At 51.8% G+C, this 18,280-nt stretch overlaps 1 protein-coding gene across 1 annotated transcript; it reads right to left on the reverse strand.

The window, feature by feature from the left end:
• Nucleotides 1-2,675: 2,675 nt before the first annotated feature.
• On the reverse strand, nucleotides 2,676-17,371 carry LOC144094616 (uncharacterized). Its single transcript, XM_077628533.1, has 8 exons — nucleotides 17,204-17,371; nucleotides 15,643-16,409; nucleotides 13,575-13,942; nucleotides 10,025-10,391; nucleotides 8,875-9,156; nucleotides 7,256-7,515; nucleotides 4,905-5,205; nucleotides 2,676-3,535 (listed from the first exon to the last, which is right to left on the reverse strand). Exons 1-8 carry the CDS (start codon nucleotides 17,277-17,279, stop codon nucleotides 3,137-3,139), a joined length of 2,820 nt encoding a protein of 939 aa, XP_077484659.1. The 5' UTR covers nucleotides 17,280-17,371; the 3' UTR covers nucleotides 2,676-3,136.
• Between the last annotated feature and the right edge of the window lie 909 nt (nucleotides 17,372-18,280).

The raw sequence follows: 18,280 nt of genomic DNA on the forward strand, positions 1-18,280 counted from the left end.
CTAATGCCAAAGTCAAGCGCAGCTCTGTCGGCTTCGGCGGCGCGAATGACAGGGACCTCTCGAAGGCAACGCCCTGGCCTCTACTTCGGCACCACGAATTTCTGGGTCTTCTCGGCGGCGGCGATGAGCTTGTGCTTCTGTGACGCGAACGGTACGGTACTCGGTGCTGGCGCCGAGTCTCTGCTCGGCCTCCTGTATTTTTTGCCTTAGGCTGGGCACCTCGTTCAGTAGCGCTAAAGCCCCTAAGCAGCGCATCACTCTGGCGCCATCTATGAGCGAACGGAGGCGGTACTTTAGTTCGCTCGGCACGGCCGGTCACGTGGGGAGCGCGCTCCCCCTCGCTCTCGGTTACACCGACTGCGACGCGGCTCAGCCCACGAACGGGCGCGCAAGAGCTGCGCTGTAAAATAAAATTCGGCATATACACTTAGTACTGTTTACGCGTGGGAATGCGAAAGCATTATACTGACTGCGGGTGCATTGACACCCATCTACATACGCGCGTATGACGCCATCCGGGACGCTGTACGGCGAACAGTTGCATCACAGTTTTGATACGAGTCTGGGAAGGCATACAATTCAAGGTGCGTATGTCGTCAGTTCGAATCCCTGTCGAACGCTAGCCCCTAACTAGCACATGTAACCTATGTGCAGCGAGAAACGACACCACCCGGAATACTACGACAAACCCCTCCAACCTTACTAGCACATGTAACCTATGTTCAGCGAGAAATATGACACCACCCGGAATACTGCGACAAACGGATGCGTCATAATTTTGGTACGATTGTTTTCGAGAAAACTGGCGCCACATGGAGGTCGGCCTGTGGCGAGTATATATAGATGAACGACATGTATAGGATTGTCTGAAGTGGCGGTGCTCGGCTTGCGGCCATTTGATGACGTGGCCCTTTTTTCTTGCCATCGCTGGGATTTTCTATGCCATCTGCGAGTGCACACACGCCGCCAGCCTTTTTCGTAATGGGACTAGTAATGCTTTCGCATTATAACTACGTAAAGATACTGAAAAGTTCCTCAATGGAAGACGCGGTTACTTTTTCCAGGCAAGTCGATGGAAGGGCTCCTGACGCACGTGACGCCACAGTTTCGAATGATGTAAGCCTCGTATATACCAGGTGTTTTAGGGAAGCCATCTACTCATTCTTAGAAGTAGGGATAGAACATAAGCAGTGACGCGAAATACGCGGGGGGAGGGGGATAGGTTTTTTTTTGGGGGGGGGGGGGGGGGGGTTAAAGGGACACTGAGGAGAACTCTATCATTTTTTTTGTTAGCAAAATCTGATAGTTCGGCATTTCATGGCTTTGTTGCCGCTTGTCCGGGTGCGAAAGATGCATTTATTTCAAAGAAATTTAGATTCGAAGATGAAAAAGTTTTTCCCGCCGCTCTGATTCAAACTCGGGGAACTCTTATGACGCCACGGCAACTCTTATGGCGTCTCAGAACGGAGTGACGTGATACGTGACGTAAACGCAGACTCCGTGATTTCTGACAGCTAGCGGTGCGGTGCGCAACCTTCCTTTGCCCGCCTCAGAGATTCGTGGCTTCCATGAAGTACGGAAAATTCTTCCAAGGTGGCGCCTCTTGTCATTAGGAAGTCATCACGCTTGTACTTGCGAGATTGGCCTGTGGCGGCGACACCTGTATTTTGGTTCCAGCCATTTTCTACCTTACAAGAGCTTTGTTTTCAGTAAGAGTGGCGTTTTTGTGATCAGGAGCTGCTATTCTATCGATACAAGCCAACTTCAATTTCTCCTCATTGTCCCTTTAAAGGGCAACTCAATAGGTTTTAGAATTAGACGAGCTTAAAGAAGGCGAATGTGCGAAACTTGCAGGTAAGGTAGACAAAATATTTTTGAGCTAATATTTGAAATGGTGACGTAAGCGCCAAGTAAAGCGGCGTCGGCGTTCAGGCTTCTCTGCAGTGCACGGCGGCGGGCAGAGGCCGCAGTGATGACATGCGGCGTCGCGAAGTTCCCTGCGGAGAAACGGTTGTTTCAAGGAATAAAACGAATGCCGCCGAAGGTGAAGCGCACGAAGCATTGTTTGGCGGCATCGGTGATGCACGGCAGCATGTATATAGCGTAGGCAGCGCTCACCTGAAATTTCGCCAACAATGTCGTCACCACGAGTTTGCGCGCACTGCTCCAGCGCTGCAAGAAGCCTGAACATCGTCGCGATTTTAATCGGTAATTACGTCACCATTTTAAATGCTAGCGCAAAACTGCTTTGCATGCTTTACCTAGAAGCTTTATATATTCAAATTATCGAATAATCTAGGATTGTCAAAAAACCATTTCACGTTCCCTTTAAGGCTGCGAGTCACGATGTCGGGAGTTCGCAGTCCGACGACGTCACCCCTGAAGAGGGAGCCGAGCCGGCTCCGAAACGTTTTTTTGTTTGGAGATGTGTCAGGGTTTATTATAAGGTCGCTATTTACGTGCAAGTAGAATCAGATGTTGACATGGGAACGTGGTAGCTGACATCTTACTGCCGATCACAACAAGGGTTTGTATAGTTAGTGCCGCAAGGACGAAAACGTTTTACTAACGACTGCGTAACTGCCGTCAGATCAGCCACGCGCATTTCCGACGTAAAAGGTCCAGGGCCTTTTGCCCGCTCTGTTAACACTGACGTCGCGTTTCAGACAGCCGTTGAGTGTCAGTGATCCGAAATCGGGCACAGTTTACGCCTCCATTTCGCTGTCGCTGGAGCACGCATACTTCACTGCAAAAACTAGTTCTGGCGCCCTATCGCCAGTTTCGTTCATAAAGAATCAAAATTTCGGCATGACGCGTCTACTGTGAAGGCTGAATATTGGGGAGCGTATGTGTACCACAGAAAGCAAAAGCGTTAACATCACTCGCTTTTTGGAAAGAAGCCTGCAACAATATACGCACGTGGTTACGTGCCACATTTCACACTCAACGTTTGTGAATGCCCTACGTTGTACGCATCGCAGTCCGAACAAACACATATTCCCCACTGTTTCTCATTAATAAGGGTCCACGTTCGCATATTTGACGCAATAGTCTTTTAGCCAAGTCGAGCTGAGATATGTGGCCGGAAACAGCAGCGGGCACGCCACCGTGTACGACGCACTTCGTCACGCGCCACTCAGAAGAGCTTGCACCGGCGATCCGGGTTCATAGGTGTTCCCGGCGCACAGCTGAAGGCTTGGGCGAATTCTGGCACGTGTCGCAACGCCGCGTCGCACGCCGACTCGCTGACAGGGTAGTAGCTGCCAGTGCACTTGGTGTAGCAGCTCGCGATGAACAGGAGCTGCTCGCCCGTCAGGCGCTCGAGGATTTCCAGACGCCGGTTGTCGCTGGTGTTGCGGTACGCGTCGACCAGGGAGCCCAGCGAGACCACCTCGGCGGCGAAGGAGGCCTCGTCGTCCCGATCGGCGCCGAACGAATCGTTCATCAGGCACAAACGGAACTCGCCGATGGAAGCGCCACCGGCGCCCGAGCTGACGTACGAGCTGTAGAACCTCTCTGCCGCTGCCAGAGCCACCTAGGCGCCAAAGGAGTGAACAGACTTTAACCCGTGAGTCGGACATCCTTCAATATTGCATGCTGCTTTTAAGAGTGTCATGAAGATAAGCAGCGGCTTCTGGACGCGCACTAGAATGTTGGCTTGAACAGTCTAAAGAGCTTCCTGTGGTGTCTAGGCTGTGGGTATCGAACGTAACATAACAAAGGTCTTACACGGGGGTAGGTACATGGGCTAGTTGCTATGAATATGTTTGGTGCTATACTCAAAACTGGACAAGTGCACAAAACAAAGGCAAACGATTTCATCGCCGCGTCCAGTTTTGCTGTGCACAGCAGAATGTGAAGGATGACATTAGGTTTCAGATCGGTTCGAAGTACGCCTATGGAATACAGATCCTGGCACCTACTGCTTAAATGCACCTGCATACGTCATCAACTCAAATAGAGGTAGGGCCTAACTGCAAAGCTCGTGGTCGGGCTTCCGTTGTGCTCGTTGTAAATGAGCTTGTTGCTGCTTAACTCCGATGGGATCAGCGGTGTACTGGCTAGGCGCACAAAAAAGGCCCGATACAAGACTGTTCTAGCAAAAAGCCAGCGAATACCGGGACACAAGACCAGAGGGTTACGTACACAAACTGTTGCCGGACTTACAACTGATTTACTTTTAGCTCCTCCACGTACGTAAAGCAATTTTCTCGCGCATAAGCACACGCAAATGAAATAAGATGAAGGCTGGTCGTCATTCCATCTTCGATAAAAAGCGTCACTGTTTTCTGTGATAAGGACAGACGGGTCGCTTATGCAGGACCGCTCATTCTTTTTTCTTTAAAGGTATTCAAATCAGTTCTCGCTCGGTGGCACAGTTCCCTGTGTCTCGGTTTTCGCTAGTTATTTGTTAGAACATGAATAGCCATGCAACTCGCCCAATTGCATGCAATGCAGTCTGTTCACGCTAAAATGGAAGAAAGATTGGAGGGTGCACTTAAGCTCCGCTTGAAGAGCATGAAGCGACAGCGTAGTGGGTTCCCATATATGCAAAAGTCATTGTCTACATTCATAGATCTCTGGGAGTCCTCATATCCCTCACGTGCTCCCAGCGGTGCACCTTGTGCGCCCCAGATTGCTCTTCCCGACCGAGAAATTTAATCATTCATTTAACCATGGTGGACAGTTTGCTCACTGTCCGGTGGGCAAATTGTGATGACGCCGCAAGGTCACGTGACCTAGGTGGGCCACCTGCTTCCTATGTTGCTCTCTGGGGACCACCTGCCAGTTTCATGCCCGTGATTTTTCGCTCACAACGCCGACACCCGGATTTTCTGGTAAACGGGGCCTTTAGCGCTATCGCGCTAAAAGCTGCTCTAAAATAAGCTAAAGGGCCCAGAGACCTTCGATCCAAAGCCCCCGTAGTTGATGGCCGGCAGGGCGTCCGCGTCGTAGTACGGAAAAGTAAAGGCGTAGGGCAGCAGGACAAAGTCCTTGCGGTAGTCGACGTCTGCGCTGAAGGCCAGGGTCTCGATGGCCGTGATGGCTACCTTGATGTCAACGTTGCGGAAGCCAGTACGCGACAGCCACGCGTTGCGCCAGTTCTGCAGGAACGAGCCGCCCATCTCGCCCACGATGACGTCGAACTTGGTCTTGGGAGTCGGCTCGAAGATGCTGAACGCCATCCAGTTCGAATCCCACAGCCTGCACGAAAGGCAACGTGAACCGCAGTATTAAAATACGGGAGTGGTCAAAGTTCAGAGCAACTCTAGGTCTTCGCATCACAGCACCTGTGCTGAATGTCCTGTGAAAGCCATGAGATTAGCATTCCCGTGCAAAATGATAGGGCAAAGGCCCAGAGAGGGAAAGATAATTGTATGGTTTTTACGGGTCAACTGTTTACGATGTTGCAGCACGAAAAAATCTCCATGGCGAAAAGCGGGCACTCGTTTACAGCTCGGTTTTCATGTTCTTCTGCCTCACGCATGCTTCTGTTCTTTAACGCGCAGTGTATCGAGACCTGCGAGGTCTACAAGAACTTCATTGTTTTTTGTCCAGCCGTGTTGTTTATATTGGTTTAAGCAGCCGCTTAAAATAAATTTAAGTAATTTGAATTGAATTTAAGCATTCGCTTAAATCTGCCGCGGTGCGGCCTATGCTTTTATAGCGAGAGCTACAATACGGCAGCCGCTTCGCGAGGTCAGCGTGGCTGTACTTGAGCCGTGGTCGCACCGTGGCTTTGAGCCATTGCCTTGCAACCGCAACAGCTGACAGCCGCCGCTCGCTCCGCCAGCTGTGCGCATGCGCGTGACGTCATAGCAGGTGCCGCCTCCGAAACCGAGTTGCGACAGCCGTGCGCATGCGCCGTAGGAGGAAGAGGGGTTGGCGCAGCTGTATGTATAGAACTCGGCTCAGTGGAGCCGTCGGTAGAGATGGCAGGGAGACTGGAAGAAGCCATGCTTCGCCGTTGGAATGAAACCAAGAGGAAGCAGCGAGCCGAAGAAACCGAGCAAGAGCGCGCTAAGCGGTCTCGATAAGCGGCTCAAGAAAGACACGGCTACACGAGCCCGCTTAGCCTTCAACAGTGCATGCTGACCCGTACCGTGTGCTCCGCCAGGACACCGTGAGGACCTATGTGAGATCGTTCTGACATTCCCAGAAACCACCCCCCTATTCAGAACTACTCCAACATCACAGAGGGGTGAGATATAAATATCCGCCCCCGCATAAAGCACTAACAAAGGAGGAGGCAACAGATTGGCGTAGATTACAAACAGGTTCCTTCCCCAACCTCTTTATATACAACATAGCCTGAGTCGCTTTGGGACGTTAAACCCCCATAAACCATCTTTATATACAACAAGATGTTCCCAACGCAATATAGGGGCACATGCCCGTGGTGCGGGGCCACACCCACACTATTTCACATAACATGGGAATGCGAACGAAACAACGCATTCCGAGAACACAAACCCCCGAGTGCGGAGCACTGGGAGAGCCGGCTCGTCAGCTGCGAGCTCGCCGTCCAAAAGAGGATGGTAGAGCACGCAAGGGATGCAGCCAAACTCAGTGGAGCCCTGGACTGAGGGACCACCCTTTGCTGAAGAAGCCTTCCCTGCAGCGCAGCGTGAAGACAGCGACACGCGAAGCAAGCAAGAAGACTTCTGATCGCCTAAATACTTATGATTCAATAAAAGGTTTCCTATCCTATCCTAACCCCCCTTCCAGCTCAACGTGACATATTACAAGTCATGCGCATGAAGCCCTACCACTTTTCGTGCCCCGAAACGCCTTAATCTACACATAGACAGCGTTTTTGCACCAGGCGGCCGTGCAAAGAATAGTGCGAATAAAGACGATATAAACAAAGCGTCTCGATTAGGCGTGTGCTCTGTTCCGCATGGGATTCAATTGTTGTTCTCTTGTGCGTCTTGTTTTAACGTGATCCCTGCCTCGTGACAGCACTTTCCCGGTTCATGCGCTACTGACCAAAACGAGCTCCATGAAGCGATATGAGAGTAGTCGCTTTTGGCCTAGCACACCTGTATTCCGTCGAGAAGGCTACAGAAATACTTCACTATAGCTCGATTTTCAGTTCCCTCACGCTGCATTGTCAGCTTCATAGGGGTGCCAATGATAATCGTGTCAGCTGCTAGGAAGAGCATTTCTATGACTCGGCAGATATCCTCATATCACTTCAGGCAACCTGTGCCGAAGTGCATGAGTTCCAAAGGACAATCTGCATGATGCTCACCGAAACACGCCGACGCTGTCATTGTAGTCGGGCCAGTTGGATAGGCGTCTATGGAAGGCGGCGCGCACCGCCAGCGTGAGGGACTCGGCGCGGAAGCGTGTCGATTTGGGCAGCACCTCGTGGGCATAGCTGGTCAGCAGCGGCTTGCCAGCGCCGATGTAGGCACGGCCCAGGCAGAAAGCGTTGTGGAAGATCGTCGCCCGCTGCTTGTGGCCGTAGAAGTTCTCGATGAGGTCGGCGTTCGCGAATAGCGCTGCTACCTGCGCGTCGTATTCGGATACGGATCTGTAGTCGTCCACAGTCCGAAGGGTAGAAACACCTTGCATGTCTCGTTAGTTTTAGTGCTTGAAGGAAGTTAAATTGGAGTTATTTGCGACTTAACGGACATTAAAATTTCCTTGGACGTCCTGCGGATGTTTAGGACGTCAGCAGGATGTCCATGGAGTTCCAGTGCTTATTGGGTTAATTTTAACCATAAAAGGTGTGACCTTGTTCGCCTTCCTAACAGTTCGTTCATGCAGTCTGTGCGACCTTGTTCGCCTTCCTAACAGTTCGTTCATGCAGTCTGACGATAACCTTGTGTCCAGCATCAGGAATCCGAAAATCTGATGCCAAGCACAGACAGAGAGGCACAGAGGGAACCGCGAACGCATAGTTTAGAATCGCATAATTCCGCTTAGTTTCTGTTGATGACGATGGTTAATTTAATGGCTTAAGGGCATCTTGGACTAAATAGATCCATGGGACAGGGTGTTTTTTACTCCACAAGGTGCGGTTAAAGACACTTTTCCAAGCACTTCACCCCAGATAAGCCGAGCACTAGGACAAGGGAAAGCCTGCATTCATTGAAAACCAGTGCGTACAAAGCGCCACTGGGGATCAAACCCCGCACCTCCCGCATATGAAATTCCACCTAATACTGTTTATTTCCGCTTTCGCCAGTGAAAAACGCTCAGTAACCGTCGCTGAGCCCACTCAGCCTGCTCGGCCCCAGCCGCGAATAAGAATGAAATGGACACAGGGTAAAAGTAACTGCCTTATACTGGTCATTTATGTTACGGTGGCAAATGCGATTAGCTATACTTGACGCCCTTGTTGCGTACTATCGCGACACAATAAGTTCCTGGCTGCAAGGATGCTGATGCGATAGGCAAAGGGATAGGCGAGGATTTTTTCTAGACGAACGCGAACTGCCAAAAGTCGAGCGTCGCAGCCTTGTGCTTTATTATTGAATATATCCGTCGTATGCACTTCTACGCGTTCCATTGGAAGCACAGAAAAATAGCGGGCGCTCCATCGGACCTCGCTGCTGGCTGAATTTCCTGGGGATCTGCAGCTACCAGCGTGCATTCACGAAGGACGTACGGCTCAGTATCAAGGCAGCTGTGACCAGTGTTGTTAACTTCATCTATAGACCACATGTTCATTCTTCAACAAGGACTGACATGCCAAATGCATTTACCTCATTAAGAGGTGCAGGTGCGTAAACAACTCCAGATGAGTGGAGCTTGCCTCTCATGCATTTATAAACCGAAAGGTAAGGCCATCTTCAAAAGGTCCTTTCGTCGCCGTTGCGAACAGCAGACCGAATCATGTTGCACATGACGCTGGCCGCGTACCTGAACCATGCACCACGACACAAAGGCGAACATTTCCTGCTCGCCATGGAGCACCCACAGGTCGACGAAAGTGGCGAAGAACGGCAGGTGCAACGTGTGGAAGCTAAGACGCTGTTGCACCTTGACGCCCTCGCGCTCGAGCGCATCCGTCCAGCGGCGCATGGACAGGTTGGCCGCAGCGTTGTACACCACCTCGGCTGGCACTGTGGAAGGCCGGGGCGCCGTCGTGAGCAGTTCGGCCAGAAGCGGCTCGAGCATCTTGCTCTCCAGCGCCAGCGTGTCCTGCGAGAACAGATCCCGCAGAGTTTGCTAGGCGCTGCAACGACGCACTGCACGGGACGTCCTGGCATGCCTCGGGCCAGCAGCATTTGCTGTCGCTCTATCCCAAAGAATGAAGCTGCGGTCGCCTCGCCAAGCGACGACTTCCACGTGTGCGCGCTGCATCCTAATGAGGACACTCTATGGTACTTCCGCAGCCACGTTTTTTGTAACGATAGTTGCGTGAGGAACTTTATCCTGGGCAAGGGGCGTCGCCTCTGGCGCTTAATTTATGTCGTAGCAGAACATCCATGAGCACCTTCATCGCGCCTCCCCCGCGAAAACTTTCTGCCGTATGTTTTTTTTTTAATTCCAAGACTTGTCAAGTGGCATAAGAGGCTGTCGAAAAGCTAGAGTAGGTCCTAGAGCATATATTCTCTTCAAAAAACCCTGGAAGGCTCCGGCTCTTAGGTTTTTTATTGCGTTAGCATTAGAACGCCCTTGGCTTTGGCGTGTGGAGCCTCAGTTGGTAGGAGGCGTAGTGGATAGAGGAAAATCCTCCTCTCCACTTTTCTAGGAGAGGAAGAGTGGGAGGATGAAGAGAGGGTGGGAGGCGACGCGTGACGAGAGTGACACCATGGTCACCAGAGTAGAGGGGGTAAGGAATGTGGAGAGCGGGTCCGGCGTGTTACACTGCGATTACTGGATTGGATCGGGAGAGTGGAGCGGCGAGTCACGCGGTGATCGATGTACTGATCACTCCAACCGCTTGCACGGTCAGAACCCGTCAGCGGCAGTGGCTCCTCCGTCCGAGAGGTACACTAATGGTAACGGATACTATGCCATATGAGTCGCGTCGATCGTTCGTGAATTTTTTGTTCATGCGGTGTACCTCGAAGGTGACCAAGTTGTCGTCTCCCGCCGCTCCGCTTTCGTCCGTGTCCCGAAACGAGTCCCGAAGCACGGTGAAGTAGTGGAGGCGCCGCGGCTGCGATCCCCTCTCGTGGTGCTTGCGCACGATGAAGTTGAAGGCCGAGTCGGTGAGCACGTACGCCTTGGTCTCGTTGCCGTGCTCCTCGTAGTCGACGCGGAACACGGCGCTCCAGCCCAGAGCGTAGTCACAGTGGAGCATCATGCGCACCAGGTCCCGCCGGTCGGTTGGAGGCGGGCGGTGGGGCCACGTCACTCCGGCATCGCGTAGCGCGGCCTTTACCCCGGCGGACTCGCCTTTCCGACTCCTCAGCAAGGCAGTGCAGGTCCTGCGTTGTGTCCGGGTATTTTAGCCGCGGCGGCAGCGTTTCGATGGTGGCAAAACGCAAAGGCGCCCGTGCGCTGTGCGATGTCAATGCACATTAAAGATGCAAGTGCGATAGCAACTTCCTCCTCAGATGCAATGTTGGGGGCACGGACGGTGAGGCCCTGAACTGGGGTGTTTTGGCGGACGATGGCCGCCGTGTGCCAACCCCAATGGTGTGAACCGGCCGCGTCCGTGTAAAATACCCCTGGTCGAGCACCATACTGCTCGGAAATGGCCTCCGCTCGCGCGAGGCGGCGGCCGGCATGGGCATCCTTTGTAATGTTAATGAAGATGGGGCCAATCTGCAGGGCGAAGCGCCAGGCCTCGAGCAGTGATACCCGCTTCTCCTCTTGGGTTGTGTAATTTATGTGGAAACGGGTCAGAAGGCGGCTACCCGCACGTGTATTGCTTAACCGCAAACATTGATTGTTGAGATGAGCCTCGTGCAGCTCCCCAAAGGTGTGCGTCATCCCCAGACCGAGGAGACTTTGGTTGGATGTTGCAATGGGGAGGTCGAGAGCTCTATTACAGATTTTGCGGAGAACCACTTCGGGAGTGTTATCGCATTTGCGCAGGTGGAGGTACGGTGCCGAATACAGGATTCGGCTGGTTACAAATGCATTGGCCAGCCGCAGGGCGTCTTTGCATCGCACCCCCTCCCCCTCACCTGTTAACATTTGATACCCGGCGGACCATACGGCCAACCTGATCCCCCACCTTGCGGAGCTTTTTCAGCGTGGCCTCAAGCTTGCGGTTCCTGCAGTATGTAGTCCCAATATTCCCAATCCAAAGTGCACAACCAAAATTGCCCTCTTTTTGCTTAGTAGCCCGATACCTGAACACGAGGAACTCAGCACACGGGCGCCTTTGTGTTTCGCCTCCATCGAAACGCTGCCGCCGCGGTCGGGTTCGAATCCGGGTACTCCGCATCAGTAGCCGAGCGCCTTAACCACTGAGCCACCGCGGCGGGTGCTTTTGCATTTCGCCCCCCATATAAATACGGCTGCCGGGGCCAGGATTCGATCCCAAGACCTTGGTCTCAGCAACCGAACTTCATAGCACTAAGCCTTCGCGGCGTTCAATTTTTTCGCCAAAGAAGTTGTATGCCATGCCATTTACAGCGTCAACGACGGACCAGAGGCAGCATAGTTTGCTTTAGCGTTTGCAGCCGCCTCATGCCTAAAGATCATGTCTGGTGTAGTGCAAGAAATAACTGACAAAGTGGGCGCTATCTTTATGTTTAGCAATTCCTGCACGCATTGTTGAATGATGTCACTGTATGGACGGTCATGTGTTCAGTGCAACGCGATGCCCGCCGCCGTGATATGTCATGGAGTTCTATACATGTTGACTTATCTTCCGCTCAGTGCTCCAACACGTATATGTCACTAAAGCGTATGTAATGACAGAGTTTTCGAGTTGTTTCTTAGAGTAATTGACAGGCGAGCAGCTGCAGTTTAGGCAGGGGCCAGTTTACCCAGGTATAAACCCAGGTGTTTTCATATGTGGCGAATTAAAACTCAGCCCTGTATCGTTTGCCGCGTTCGTTTATTTACTAATATCGACAGTCAGTGCTGGCGCTAATAATGGTAGTTCTGAAGAAACTCCGCTTCGGTGTTCAGTTTCGCGGAGAGAATAGAGGAGTAGCGGTAACACTTGTCATGGTGGTCATGCATGTGCGCATCACATATTCCTGCGGCCGCTTGGGAACCCTTGGAGCTGCGTTTACGTAAGGACTTAATCTTGAAGAAAATTTGACATACAGCGAATGCCTCCGCGTCTGTCCGAGAGTAGGCTTAAGAACGCGCGGGTCTTTGGGGTGCTGAAAGGACCAGCGGATAGTCCTGCAGCAACGAGCCCTCCTGCGATTATTTTGAGGATTGGGAATCGGCGGCTGCGTTTTTATGGAGGCAAAACGGTAAGGCGCCCGTGTGCTGTGCGATGTCAGTGCACGTTAAAGATCCCCAGGTGGTCGACATTATTCCGGAGCCCTCCACTACGGCAACTCTTTCTTCCTTTCTTCTTTCACTCCCTTCTTTATCCCTTCCCTTACGGCGTGGTTCAGGTGTCCAACGATATATGAGACAGATACTGTGCCATTTCCTTTCCTCAAAAACCAATTAATATTATTATCAATCTAGCGTCCATGCAACTAAAAAGACTGTGCCGAATATTTCTTTTTATTGCAACTGGCTTGGTTAAAGCCCATGGAGTCACCTTTCTGTGCGGGAAGCAAAATTGCCGCGAAAATTTCCAGCACTCCCTTTTTTACTACAGTGATATTTTGAAAACTTCATAGCTTTCGAAGCTGCCGCCTGTTTCAATGGCGGAAATGATAATCGGTTAACAGCACGAATTGAGCCTTAATATATATATAAAAAAAGCTGCTAGTTGGAGTATGCAATTATTTAACTCATAGCCCACTCCCTCACGCATGAGTTTTTTCCTGCTGTGTGATCTATGCGATCCTAAACGTTCGCAGCCCAACGCCGTAGCATGTCTCCGGAGTACGCCAGCGAGAGACTGAATCGTTTTCAGTGCGCGGCATTTGTCTCGGGGACGCCTCGTATCGACCACACAGAACGCTGTCAGATGTGGGTCATCAATTAAAGCTAGGCCATTACCGCGCGCCCTATCTACAATATGCAAAACACGCGTGGCCTTGGGTGGTGGACGGCACTGCCGCTAGCTTTTCGCAGCTCTAAAACCCACAATCTCAGATTTTGCCGATGTTTGTCTGTCCGAAGCCTCTCTTTGTAATCTCGAGGTTGCCCGGGAAGAACCGGGTTCTCACAAGCCCCACCGGTGGCAGCACCTGTGATCGCAGGGCAGTGTTGCATCGCTTAACCGCTGCACCACTGCGCCAGGAGTAGTACGAGGATTCCCAGCAATCTATTAATGATATGTAGAGAATGACCGATTCCGCATATGTGGGCATTAACCAATTAATCCCATCGCATCATGCCCTCAAGGCGGAGCTCGTCTGATTTCGCTGATCTTTGTCTGGAACCTGCTTGACCTTGAAAACCGAGCCTTGAACGGGAACAGAAGTGAAAACCGAAGTGCTAACGCACCTGATTCGCATTTCTCCCAACGACGCTGAACAGTCCGCCATTTTTTTGTGTCTGTGTGTGTGTGTACCTACCTGAACAACATGGCTGCCCTCTCGAGGGTGTTCTGCCCCGAGCGGGGCACATCGATGGTGCGCACGATGCGCGTTATTCGCTCGGTGGCAGCGCCGAACGTCCTCTCGTGGACGCCGAACATGTGTCGCTTCCGCCAGCCGTCGCACACGAAGTGCGTGAAGCTGTGGCACGGGTCCACCGAGCGGTTGAGCGAGGCGAGCAGGTGATGTGCGTACTCGCGGCACGCGTGGCTCGTGCACGTGGCCGTTGGGTGTTTACTGTGCCGGTCCAGGTACGCGACCAGAATCCAGAAGAGCACGGCCACCACTGCCGTCACGCACATCGCGGACACCAGGAAGTTGCACAGGGGAACCAGAGGGTGCTGCGGCTGCGAAAGAGCATGGCACATGAGCGGCGATTCCCGACCTTCAACGGGAACCGCACGTGAGCTTCGGGGAGGCAGAGTTATCTCAGCTCTGCGGACAATTTCGCTTGCCCCAATATACGGTAAAATAATTAAAGTGAAATGCGCTGTGTTGCACAGCAAAAGCACTTCTGAAACCTAGTTCAACCAGTCGAAAAAACTTGTAGCAAGCTGGAACCACGAAGATAATGCACGTACCGGGCCCCTTGCCAAAAGTAACCGAGCAACAGGTGTTTGCTTCTCAACCGCATAACGGAGCCTTTACGGCACTTCTAAGAACCGAAAAATGTCAGAACGTGAGGACAAGGGTTCACTTTACTTAGTACAGATTTAGAGTTTAAGGGCTGCCATTAGTGCTTCGCTACGCGGCTAAGAAACAAACCACCGTTGCCCGGTTACTTTAGGCAAAGACGGTATATTAAAGGGGCACTGAAGACAGCTCCACCAGTTTATTTTCTCAGCAAAAATCGATTATCTGCCTCTTTCCAGCTATGCTGACATTTGTCCTGCAGCAACGTATGCAATTATCGGCGAGGAAATCGGTTGCACAATCTTCCCACCAGTGACGTCCTTACGGAAAATGACAGGTGGCCCCCGTTTTGAAGTGAGTCGCGGTGTAACGTTGTAGCGTAGCATATGGGTTCCGCGCTCAACAATCGGTATTGACGCACGCATTTTACTTACTAGATTGGCCGGTGATGGCTACACCTGTATTTTGACTCGCGATGGCGTCGACGTGACCTGAAGAAAAATATGTCCCTAACAATTATTTGAGACACCATAAGAATACGCCTTGTTTCTGAGAGTGGCTGCCTTGATGGCGATTATCTTCTTAGGGCGAAGTGTACACATCACATAGACACTCATGATCTTTTTGTGAGCCCATCTAAGCAATATCGCCGTTGTTCACGACAAGAATGAGTTAAGGGTGATATTGATGGCGTAGATTCCACAGTGCCTGTTTGTGGAAATAACGGGCACATACACGCTTCTACTTGGGCCTGAGCAGCCACCTCATTACGAAGGACGCGTTTTTCTCATGTCGATATTCCAGAAGTTTCTCACGTAATGGCAGTTCCTGACTGTCCGTTGGCTCTGCTGCCATTGATGGTACATCCTGAAACTCTTATATACCGCATGTCATTATTGGCCAGCTCAGGTACACTATTTAATAGTGGAGTATCATGACAAGTAAATCTAGCTTTGTGAATCTTGCCTTTAGAACACAAGCGCAACAACTGTGGGCTATCTGTCGAAGCGCGTGATGCGGAGGTACAGGGCGTGTCAAAAGTTCCCAGGCCGCAGTGTGCTTTAGAGTTGTGCAATGCGACATTTACAACCCTCCCGAATCTCAAAAATCTCTATAAGGGATAGGAGAAGCATAAATGCTCATCTCTGAAAACTTTCGTAGCTTCATAGCAGTCTTAAATGCCGGAATATACTATTGAAAAGTGGACCATATGACCTGGGAACTTGGCGCACCCTGAGCATCCATTCGATAAGCTTGCCGCAAAACACGCCACCCTAGCTGACCTCATCGCGTCCGCTAGACCATGTTTGTACTTTGGCATTTTTTGAGGCCTTGTAACGTGCAACCTGCAACGCATCGTGCATATTTACGCGGCAATATGACTAGGCTGCCGACCCAGAACTTGCGAGCGTACCACGCTACTGTGCTCCGATAGCCGACGCTTGGACATCGGTGTCTGGACGGCCATAGCTGCGGCGGCTACCGCGGGCGCTACCGGTAGGCGACGCTCAGGCTCTATAGCGGCTGGGCGCAAGTGTGAAACCCTGCGCGCAGCCTCCAGTGGCGTGAAAGCAGCCACGCTGCTACGGCGCGCGTGCGAGTCGTTTACGGCGCCGGAACGAGCCGACGAGTCCAGCGCGGTCGGCAAGGAGCGGGAGCGTTGCGGCTGATGCTGACAAGCCTCGCTGGACACTCGCCGGACGCCGTGGTGTAAGGACCTCTGGGGATCTTCGGGCATCTGACGTGCGCCATGGTAGGACGGCTGGTGCTCCTCGTGTGACACTCGCTGGACACCGAGTTGGATGAGCTGTGGCTGCTGCTCAGGAACTCCTCGGGCACCGGGCTGGAGGGGCTGCTGAAGCTGATCGGATTCTCGCCCGACACCATGTCGCTCGGGCACTCTTCGGGCACCGTGATGGGAGGGCTGCTGAAGCTGATTTGAATCTCTCCGGCCACCGTGTTGCTCAGACATTCTTCGGGAACTGTGGCGGGAGGAATGCTGAGTCTTGTCTGATTCTCCCCGAGCACCGTGTTGCTCGGGCGCTCTTCGGGCACCGTGGTGGGAGGGCTGCTGAAGCTGATCGAAGTTTTGTTCGGCACCATGGTGCTGCGGCTGGTGCAGCTGATCAGATGACCGGCGGACGCCATGGAGCTGTGGCTGGTGGCCAGGCACAGCGTTCCCTGTGGGGAGAATAAACGGCTGTAGCAGTAGCTCTTTGCTGATGCATCTGCATCGGTTGGGCGCGACCGTCGTAACGTCTGTTTGTAGATTATATACGGCTTAGGCCTTTAGGCCTCTTGTATAATTTTATCTCATCGCAATCATCAGCAGCTGTATCACATCAGCTGCAGGACGAATGCATCTACTCGTAACCGTCAATCAGCCCTGCCGCGCGCTATCCGCAGCTCCATGCATGCAAAATGCCTAATATTATATTTTTGAACCATTTCAAAATGCCGCCCCCCCCCCCCTTACGGGTCCTAATTCGCGCCTGAATGGGGTCTGTGGAAGATGGACAAATATTCGTGAAATCGTAGACAGTGTACGTGCCTATATTCATGATCTGCATGTAAATATGCGAGATTGGACATGCGAGAAAATGCGGCAAGGTGGGGCAGTTTACTTTGGCTTTTATATCGAAACACATTAATTAGCTTTATAGTGAGGTTTACATAATTTCCTGGCACGTGCAACAGAAACATTGATTGGAAAATAACTAGCTTCAAGATGTCTGCTTGACCTCTGCTGATTTAAGCGACTACGCTTCATTCATCAGACGCAAAGATTGCGATTGTGATCTTGTTTAAAGACAGCGAGTTCACAAAGCTATGCAATGCCGTTGCTTCCGTTCCATATGCATTTTGATGCGAGGGCGCATCGCACTCAAGAGCAGACGAAATGAACCATTTCATTAACCCAATGCTACATAAGATATGAACATTCTAATAAATATACTTTTCGGAAAAATCCCAACCTGCGGGTTGGATCCGTTCATCGGCCGATGCTCGGGGATGTTCGGCCGATGTGTCGCTCTTGGCGGGGGCAGGCATTGCAGCCTCCTAGCAGTGATGGCACTCTCGCAGTGGCGTGAGGATGCCGTCTCGCCTCTGTTCGTCGCTGCAGCTCGTGCTGGTGGCAACAGTATGGCGAAGACTCCGAGGTTCGCCTGCAGAGCAGTAATGCGGCCGCATGAACCTTTTTCGCGTAGAGGGGTTACTTTTGTGTGCTGTCTAGCGCCATATGAGTCTAGACACGCACCAGTGCATATGACTCGCAGTCATGATCAGCAACTGGTCTTGGTTAGGCTTACCGCTCGGGACGTTGAGTTTTGGAAGCCCCGCTGTCGCCAACCCAGGTGAGGCTGGGCGTTGACGATAGCTGCCCGGCTGCCTTGCGCTGTCTCCCCACGGCCTTTTTTGCGCCCAGCGACTAGGCGAGTGCGCAAGTTGAGGGGAAAACCGCTCAGCGTCGGTTTTGGAGAGCCGTATCCGAGAGCGTCGGGTTTTCTTCCTGCCGAGGAATGCCACAGCTGTGCGCTCTTCTTCGTCTTCTTCTTTCTCACACGCGACGCGTGATCACATGTCACGAGCCAGTCGTCAATGTGGCCTTACTTCGCCCTTTATTATGACGCTTTTCCTATAGCGGATTGATCGCAAACTTGACAGCGAAGTATTTTTCACGAATGTGCTGGTCACAGATGAATAAACGGTCGGGATTATGACAGTTCTGTTGAAGTACATGACATTTTAGGCGACTGAGTTGTCGCGTCTCGTCGCGCACATTACTCATCGTATGGTTGGAAATAAAAAAGTTTATTGATCGCTTTGGAAAAAATTGATTTCACTTTTGGTACTGCTAGAAAGGTCAGTTTTGAGGTTCCCCATCGGGATTTTATTAAAGAAAAATATAATAATAATAATTGGTTTTTGGGGAAAGGAAATGGCACAATATCTGTTCCCGCACCGGTTGGCCCGGTATTGCACTACCTCCGGGATCGGCCTTGTCTTTAGCGCGTCTTTACTATCCTGTCTTTCTATCCCATCTTTTAACT

The sequence above is a fragment of the Amblyomma americanum genome, chromosome 6, assembly GCF_052857255.1.
Source record: "Amblyomma americanum isolate KBUSLIRL-KWMA chromosome 6, ASM5285725v1, whole genome shotgun sequence".
Taxonomy (NCBI): Eukaryota; Metazoa; Arthropoda; class Arachnida; order Ixodida; family Ixodidae; genus Amblyomma; species Amblyomma americanum.

Coding starts and splice junctions, on each gene's coding strand:
- LOC144094616 (XM_077628533.1), bottom strand. CDS start 17,279: ATGCCTGCCCCCGCCAAGAGCGACACATCGGCCGAACATCCCCGAGCA. Junction 13,943..15,642: donor TATCGGAGCACAGTAGCGTG/GTACGCTCGCAA, acceptor GCTCTTTCGCAG/CCGCAGCACCCTCTGGTTCC. Junction 7,516..8,874: donor TGTCGTGGTGCATGGTTCAG/GTACGCGGCCAG, acceptor TACGACGCGCAG/GTAGCAGCGCTATTCGCGAA.